The sequence below is a fragment of the Trichechus manatus genome, unplaced genomic scaffold (genome assembly GCF_000243295.1).
Source record: "Trichechus manatus latirostris isolate Lorelei unplaced genomic scaffold, TriManLat1.0 scaffold00170, whole genome shotgun sequence".
Lineage (NCBI taxonomy): Eukaryota > Metazoa > Chordata > Mammalia > Sirenia > Trichechidae > Trichechus > Trichechus manatus.
This window is the reverse complement of record NW_004444106.1, coordinates 5,715,735-5,724,836: the sequence shown is the minus strand read 5'-3', so window position 1 is coordinate 5,724,836 and position 9,102 is coordinate 5,715,735. Positions and strand designations below refer to the sequence as shown.

Genomic DNA, 9,102 nt, shown 5'->3' with positions numbered 1-9,102 from the left:
CCCAGCAGTTCAGTCCCTCAGGGAGTTTGGATGTGTCTATGGAGTTTCCATGACCTTTTCTTGCACAAGTTGTGCTGGCTTCCCCAGTATTGTGTACTGTCTTACCCTTCAGCAAAGTTACCGCTTATCTATTGTCTATTTAGCATTTCCCCCCATTCCTCATAACCAACAAAGATTGTTTCTTTTTGTGTGTAAACGTTTTCATGAGTTTTTACAATAGAGGCCTCACACAATATTTGTCCTTTTGTGATTGACTTATTTCACTCAGCATAATGTCTTCCAGTTTCATCCATGTTATGAGATGCTTCACAGATTCATCCTTGTTCTTTATCGTTGCATAATACTCCATTGTGTGTATGTACCATAGTTTGTTTATCCATTCATCTGTTGATGAGCTTCTAGGTTGTTTCCGTCTTTTTGCTATTGTGAACAAATGCTGCAATGAACACGGGTGTGCATATGTCTATTCGTGTGACAGCTCTTATTTCCCTAGGATATATTCCTAGGAGTGGGATTGCTGGATAGTATGGTATTTCTATTTCTAGCTTTCTAAGGAAGCGCCGTATCATTTTCCAAAATGGTTGTATCATTTTACGTTCCCACCAGCAGTGTATAAGACTTCCGATCTCCCCGCAGCTTCTCCAACATTTGTTATTTCCAGTGTTTTTGATTAGTGCCGGTAATGCTGGGGTGAGATGGTATCTCACTGTGGTTTTAATTTGCTTTTCTCTAATGGCTAGTGATCTCGAGCATTTCTTCATGTGTCTGTTGGCTGCTTGAATGTCTTCTTTGGTGAAGTGTCTGTTTATTTCCTTTGCCCATTTTTCAATAGGATTATTTGTGTTTTTGTTGTAGAGGTGTTGGATTTTCTTGTAGATTATGGAGATTAGACCTTTGTCTGACTTGTAATGTCCAAAAATTTTTTCCTGTAGGTTCTCTTTTTATCTTTTGGTGAAGTCTTTTGATGAGCATAAGTGTTTAATTTTTAGAAGATTCCAGTTATCTGGCTTATCTTCTGGAGTTTATGTGTTGTTGGTTATGGTTTATATCCTGTTAATGCCATATATTAGGGTCTCTAGCATGGATCCTATTTTTTCTTCTATGAACTTTATAGTTTTTGGCTTTATGTTTAGGTCTTTGATCCATTTTGAATTAGTTTCTGTATATGGTGTGAGGTATGGGTAATGTTTCATTTTTTTGCAGATGAACATCCAGTTTTGCCAGCACCATTTGTTAAAAAGACTGTCTTTTCCCCACTTGATGGACTTCCGGCCCTTGTCGAAGATCAGGTGATCGTAGGCAGATGGATTTACATCTGGGTTCTCAATTCTGTTCCATTGGTCAATGTATCTGTCCTTGTACCAGTACCAGGCTGTTTTGACTACCTTAGCTGTATAGTAGGTTCTGAGGTCAGGTAGTGCAAGTCCTTCTACTTCATTCTTCTTCTTCAATAGTGCTTTACTTACTCGGGGCTTCTTCCCTTTCCATATAAAGTTAATGATTAGTTTTTCCATCTCTTTAAAGAATGTTGTTGGTATCTGGATTGAGATTTCATTGTATTTGTAAACTGCTTTGGGTAGAATTGTCATTTTCACAATGTTGTATACTCTGGATATTAATCTCTTATCATATATATGTTATGTAAATATTTTCCCCCATTCTGTGGGTTGTCTTTTCACCCTTTGATTATGTCCTTTGATGCACAAAAGTTTTTTGTTTTTTGTTTTTGGATGAAGTACAATTTATCTATTTTCTTCTTTTATTGCCTGTAGTTTTTGGTGTCATACTTTAAAAAATTATTGCCTAATCGAAGATCATGAAGAGTTTTACCTACATTTTCTTCTAAGAGTTTAATAGTTTTAGCTCTTAAATTTCAGGGCTTTGATCCATTTTGAGTTAATTTTTATACATGGTAAGGTAAGGCTATAGCTTCCTTCTTTTGTATATGGGTATGCAGTTTTCCTAGCATCAATTGTTGAAAACTGTCCTTTCCCCATTGAGTGTTTTTGGCACCTTTGTCAAAAACATATTGACTATATAAGTGTAGGTCTATTCCTGGACTCTCTATTCTATTCCATTGATCTATATGTCTATCCTTATGCCAGTACCACACTGTTTTGATTACTGTAGATTTGTCGTTAAGTTTTGAAATCAGGAAGTTTGAATACTCTAGCTTTGTTCTTTTTCAGGATTGTTTTGGCTATTCAGGGTCCCATCAGATTCCATATGAGTTTGGGGATGGATTTTTCTGTTTCTGTCTTAGACCTAAGCTTTTTATTGGTCAGAATCAGCAAAGGAGAATCCCTGGAGGTTCATCCCAAGAAAGCTTCCTGGAAGAAGGTAACGTGAAGCAGCTTTGAAAAAGGACAGGAACCTCCTGAGAGCAGTCCTGCCTCCAGGGGACCATCAAACCCTTGCCCAAGTGTCCTTTAGGCATGCGGAGGACAGCAGGACACGCTTCTTCAGCTTGGTCTTCCCCAGCCTTATACTAGCCTATTTTACTGAATTTATCTCCCAACTGTTCCATTCCAGAAGCCTCCAGAAGTACACCTATCTAGAACATCTCCCGCCTCCAGACAGGACTCCCATTCTTCCTTCCTGTTGCCTGCTGGTGAAACACCTACCCAGCCTCCCAGGAAAACCTCCTTTATGAAGCCTTCTGTGATTGTTAGGGTTGTGTGTCAACTTGGCTGGGCCACGATTCTCAGTGGTTTGGCAGCTATGATGTAGTCTGGCAGTTCTGTGATGATATGATCACTTGCATGATGAGATTTGATATAATGTGATCACCTCCATGATGAGATCAGCTCTGAGAAGCCCATCAGTTGAAAGGGAATTTACTTGGGGGTGTGGCCTGCAACCAAAAGAAGTGGACTTTTGGCAAGGCTTCTGGGCTTTTGCTTGCTCTGGATCCTGCAGCTGGCTGCTGTTCGTCTGACCTCTGGCTCTTGGGACTTGAGCTAGCAGTTTATCTGCCATCCTGCATGCCAATCTTGGGATTCATCAGTCTTCACAGCCTGTGAGCAAGAGCCCTGCTGTCTGACCTTCTGATCTTGGGTTTGCCAGCCCCTGTGGCTCCATGAATCAGGAGAAGCCTCCAGCTTGACATATGGACTTGGGACGCTGGGGACGTTCCAGCCTCTACAACTGTGTGAGCCATTTCCTTGATATAAATCTCTCTCTCTAAATATTTATACATTATTGGTTTTGCTTGTCTAGACAACCCAGCCTAAGACATTTGGTACCAAGAGTGGTTCTAGAGAAACAAACTTGTAAGGATGAGTTTTCTAAATTGGTTCTCAAGTCTGCTTAGTCTTAAAGATGTTGATGACTCTGTTTCCATTAGTAAGGAGGGCACTGCTAATCCATGGCATGAGGTGGCAATAGAAATGTGCAAAATATCACCATGAATAGATCAGGTATTGGTGAAAGGCGAGGCTCTGGGTGAACACATGTGTGATATCTTTCTACAGTGTTGTCAGAATGAGAAGTATAAGAAAGCTGGTTGGTTGGTCCTACTTTGCTAGACAAGGTGGTGAATGAAAGAGATGAGCTCAGGGCTTCAGAGTCAAAGCTCAAGCACCGCATAAACAACCGCAAGTTTTCCACTTGTGCCTTGAAAGCAAGCCTTATTTCTTGTAGTAACAGAGCTGATATTGCCCAAAACCAAACCCAGAGTCTTATCATAACAGTGGGTGAATTACAACACCAACTCCATTGCCAACCTCAAGAGATGTCTGAAGTTAAAGTGAGGGCATTGATTGAGAAGAAATGGGATCCTGAAATGGGATGGGGACATATGGTCAGATAATCAGGAAGCTGGAGACACTGAGCCCCTAAAATCCATTGAATCACTCCTGTTAACAGAACCAGCCCTCTCACTCCAATCTGAAGAGATTACTCCATTTTTGTCTGCTAAACCAACCTCCCCAGTAAAACCCTTAGTCCCTCCACCCCCATCTAATGAGATTAACCCAGCTGTATCTAAAGAGCTTTTGTCTGAGTCATTGCCTCATTCATTTCCTGAGGCAGATGCTTTACAAAGCAATACTGAATGATCTCAAAAAGTTTCCCCACCACCAATTTTGGCTTCTAGACCTATTAAAAAAAACAAAAAAAACAAACCACTGCTCTGGAGTTGATTCCTACCTCAGAGCTATATCAATTCTCCAGCCCTGTGTCATAATTTGGTCAGCAGTGACTTGATAACCTTTCTCTTCTACAAGACACCACACTAGTAAGGAAGAAGTGTCAATGACTCTGGATTTATTGCAAAAACAGTTGCATGCCAGAGGTTGGTAAATTAATCAGACAAAAATTCAGGTGCCTTCCACCTCAGTGAAATTTCTAGGGGTCCAGTGGTGTGGGGTATATCAAAATATCCCTTCTGAAGTGAAGGATAAGTTATTGCATCTGGCCCCTCCCACAACTGAAAAGGAGGTACAATGCCTAGTGGGCCTCTTTGGATTTTGGAGGCAACATATTTCTCATTTGGGTGTGCTACTCTGCTCTCTTATCAAGTGACTCAAAAAGCTACTAGTTTTGAGTGGGGCCTAGAACAAGAGAAGGCTCTGCAACAGGTTCAGGCTGCTGTGCAAGTGACTTTGCCACTTGGACCATATGATTCTCCCACTGATCCAATGGTGCTTGAAGTGTCAGTGGCAGATAGAGATGCTGTTAGGGGTCTTTGGCAGGCCCGTATTGGTGAATCACAGCGCAGACCCTTAGGATTTTGCAGCAAAGCCCTGCCATCCTCTGCAGATAACTACCCTCCTTTTGAGAAACAGCTTTTGGCTTCTTAACTGGGCCTTAGTAGAGACTGAACGTTTAACCATGTCCACTAAGTCACCATGCAGCCTGAGCCGCGCATCATGAACTGGATGTCGTCTGACCCACAGAGCCATAAAGTTGAATGTGCACAGCAGCACTCCATCATTAAATGGAAGTAGTAGATATGAGATCCGGCTCACATAGGACCTGGAGGCACAAGTAAGTTGGATGAGGAAGTGGCCCAAATACACATGGTCTCCACTCCTGTTACATTTTACCTTCCATCTCCCAGTCTGCACATGTGGCCTCATGGGGAATTCCTTATGACAAGTTGACTAAGGAAAAGAAAACTCGTGCCTGGTGTACAGACGGTTCTGCTCGATACGCAGGCAACACTTGAAAGTGGACAGCAGCAGCACTACAGCCCCTTTCTGGGACCTCCCCGAAGGACAGTGGTGAAGGGAAATCCTCCCAATGAGCAGAACATCGAGCAGTGCACCTGGTTGTTCACTTTGCTTAAAGGAGAAATGGCCAGATGTGTGAATGTACACTGATTTATGGGCTGTGGCCAGTGGTTTGGCTGGATGGTCAGGGGCTTGGAAGAAACATGACTGGAAAATTGGAAACAACGAGGTATGGGAACAGGTATGTGGACAGACCTCTCTGAATGAGCCAAATAAGTGAAGATATTTGTATCTCATGTGAATGCTCACCAAAGGGTGGCCTCAGCAGAAGAGGATTTTAACAATCAAGTGGATAAGATGATGTGTTCTGTGGAAACCCGTCATCCTTTTTCCCCAGCCACTCCACTCCTGTCATTGCTCAATGGGGTTCATGAACAAAGTGGCCATGGTGGCAGGGATGGAGGTTATGCCTGGGCTCAGCAACATGGACTTCCATTCACCAAGGCTGACTTGGCTACAGCCAGTGCTGAGTGCCTAATCTGCCAGCAGCAGAGACCAGCACCGAGTCCCTGATATGGCACCATCCCTCGAGGTGATCAGCCAGCAACCTGGTGGCAGGTTGATTATATTGGACCACTTCCATCATGGAAAGGGCAGCGTTTTGTTCCTACCGGAATAGACACTTACTCTGGATATGGATGTGCCTTCTCTGCACACAGTGCTTCTACCAAAACTACCATCCGTGGACTTACAGAATGCCTTATCCACCATCATGATATCCCACACAGCATCACCTCGGATCAAGGGATTCACTTCATAGCAAATGAAGTGTGGCAATGTACCCATGCTCATGGAATTCACTGGTCTTACCATATTCCTCATCATCCTGAAGCAGCCGGTCTAAAGTTCTTAGTTCCGAAGTGAGGAATATTCCACCTTGAGACAGATCACTGATTCCATTGAACTGGAAGTTAAGAATGCCACCTGGCCACTTTGGGCTCCTTATGCCTCTGGATCAACAGGCAAAGAAGGGAGTTACCATACTGGCTGGTGTGATTGATCCTGATTACCAAGAGGAAATCGGATTGATATTACATAATGGAGGTAAAGAAGAGTATGTCTGGAATGCAGGAGATTCCTTAGGGTGTCTCTTAGTACTACCATGCCCTGTGATTAAAGTCAATGGAAAACTACTGCAACCCAATTCTGACATGACTACTAATGGCCCAGACCCTTCAGGAATGAAGGTTTGGGTCACCCCACCAGGCAAAGGACCACGACCAGCTGAGGTGCTTGCTGAGGGAAAAGGGAATATGAAATGAGTTGTGGAAGAAGATAGTTCTAAATACCAGTTATGACCACATGACCAGTTGCAGAAATGTGGACTGTAATTGCTATGAGTATTTCTGTCTTGTATGTGTGTTTGTTGTATCATGTTAGATGCAAGTATGACTTTATAATTGTCTTTTTTCAGAGATTAGGTATGGTTTAAGGAGATGTATACGGGTCCCAAGTTGACAAGGGGTTAACTATGATCGTTAAGGTTGTGTGTCAACTTAGCTGGACCATAATTCTCAGTGGTTTGCCAGTTATGATATAGTTTGGCAGCTGTATGATGTTGTGATCACTTCCATGATGAGATTTGATATAATGTGTTCACCTCCATGATGGAATCTGCTGTGAGTAGCCAATCAGTTGAAAGGGAGTTCCCTTGGGGATGTGGCCTGAATCCAAAATAGGTGAACTTTCTGTCAAGGCTGGTGGACTTTTGCTTGCTCTGGATCCTGCAGCTGGCTCCTGTTCATCTGACCTCTGGTTCTTGGGACTTGAGCTAGCAGCTTACCTGCTATCTTGCCTGCCAATGTTGGGATTCGTTGGTCTTCGTATGTCCTGAGCAAGAACCCTGCTGTCTGACCTGCCAATCTTGCTTTTGCTAGCCCCTGTGGCTCCGTGAATCAGAAGCCTCCAGCCTGACCCACAGACTTGGGACATTCCAGCCTCTACAGCTGCATGAGCCATTTTCTTGATATAAATCTCTCTCTCTGTATATATATATATTTATATGCTTTACTGGTTTTGTTTCTCTAGAAGACCCAGCCTAAGACACCTTCCTTCCTGGCAGGTGGGGCTGATCACCTGGTTGATTACTTTTCCATGTTAACTGAGGATTTTTTGATCAGACTTTTAAGTCCATCTCATTTTGACCTCCCCCCCTCCCCCACCAACTTATATGCCTTGTGGATAGAAGTGGCCTAGCAGAATACCTCTTGGCAAGGTCTCTAGGCAAGACCCCTGGAAGGGGAAGCCAGCAGGAGAGTGAGGCAGGGCCCAGGGACAGAAATGTGTGCCCAGCCTGAGCACAGGTCCTGGACACTGGAAACTGGCTTACCCTGTCTCCTCCAGACCCACCATCCATTTAGTGAATATCTATCATATGCAGGGCACTGAGCTGTCCACAGGCGCTGCTGTGATAAGCAAGATACTTGTACTCTTGTTGCTTATAGCTGTGGAGGAGATGACCTTAATCAGAGAATTACTATGATAGGTGCTAATAAAGGGGAAGTATTTTATACTAGGAGTGTGACTAGGCACGTGATGGGAATGTGTGTGGGGAGAAGGGCACCGTGTGTGACATTCCCTGGCCTGGAGAAGGTGCTGGCTCCCACGGGCCTCTGGCCAGTGTTTGGGGCCGGTGGGGGTGATGGCAAGTGGAGTGCCCCACCAGTCCTCTATTTTCCCACAAAGCCCTCCGTTCTGGGGTCCTCCTCCCACAGGGCCTAAACTGCTTCTGAGGGAATAAACCCTCCTGCAGTCCCTGGACCCCTCAGGGCCCGCGAGATGACTAAGGAGTCTCTGAGCTGTTCCGATTCTGGCAAGGAGCCGGCCCATTCACAGTAGGCACCACCCAGGCAACCTCCCTTTTCCCAGGCCTCTGGCTGCCAGCCTGGTTCCTAACGGAGGCCCAAAGTCCTTACTTCCACAGTTCACGCACCCCTTTTCTCACCCCCAGGCCACACACCCCCGGTTATTTTCGTTATGCCTTGTAAGCTCCGGTAGTGATTAATCCTTCCATGCTAGGCTCATGAGGGTGCCAGTCAGCCAAGAGGGCGGAAATGGGGGCGGGACAGGGGCCAGAGGTCAGGGCCAGGGGTTGAGCCAAAAGGGAGGGTGCTTAAGATCCCTGGGCACCACCATCCGACTCCCTCCACAGAATGCCGGCTTCCTCCAGCCTCTTAAGCCGGAGCCTCCAAGTGGTCGCTGTCTTGCAATGGGTCTTCTCCTTCTTGGTGCTCGGTGAGTCCGTGTAGCCTGTGGGACCCAGGCGCCCAGCGCTCTGCTTTCCCGTTACCCGAAGCAGGTGGCAGGTGGCGTAGGGATCTAGGAAATACTTGAAGGAGTTATGAAGGAGCAAGTGAGAAGGGAGGGCCTGACTGCGAAGGAACCGGGGGAGGGGGGCGCGGGGGCCTCGGGCTTAAACGCCTGGGTCCTGAGCCGCTGCTCTCGCTCCCTCAGCCCAGGTGTGCCTGGTGGTGTTCCTCTCTGCACTCGTAGGCCGGGTCTGGATCCTAGCAGTCCTCTACCTGGTCTGGCTCTATAGAGACAGAGACTCGCCGCGCACCGGAGGCCGCCGCTCTGCCTGGGTCCGCAACTGGGCGGTCTGGAGGCATTTCTGTGACTACTTTCCTATCTCGGTGAGGGCACCGGGGCAAGGGAGTGAGGGGTGGGGGGACATCAGAACAGATTCTTGGGAAGGTCATCCCTCAAAGCCCAATTTCACTGCCTGGTGGGGCGAACGCCCTCTGCCCCCCTACCCCCCACCCCCCAGCTCGTTAAAACCGCAGAGCTGGATCCTTCCTGCAACTACCTCTTCGGCCTCCACCCTCACGGGATCCTGGTCGTCGGGGCCTTTGGCAACTTCTGCACTGAA

The 9,102-nt window shown here is 46.0% G+C and overlaps 1 protein-coding gene across 1 annotated transcript in view; it reads left to right on the top strand.

Annotated features, from left to right (window-relative positions):
- The first annotated feature begins 8,386 nt into the window (after nucleotides 1-8,386).
- The window catches only part of MOGAT3 (monoacylglycerol O-acyltransferase 3), a 4,870-nt gene continuing 4,154 nt past the window's right edge, over nucleotides 8,387-9,102 (top strand). Inside the window, 3 exon segments of the mRNA XM_023740983.1 lie at nucleotides 8,387-8,468; nucleotides 8,688-8,866; nucleotides 9,001-9,102. Of these exon segments, the coding sequence (XP_023596751.1) occupies nucleotides 8,387-8,468; nucleotides 8,688-8,866; nucleotides 9,001-9,102 (363 nt within the window).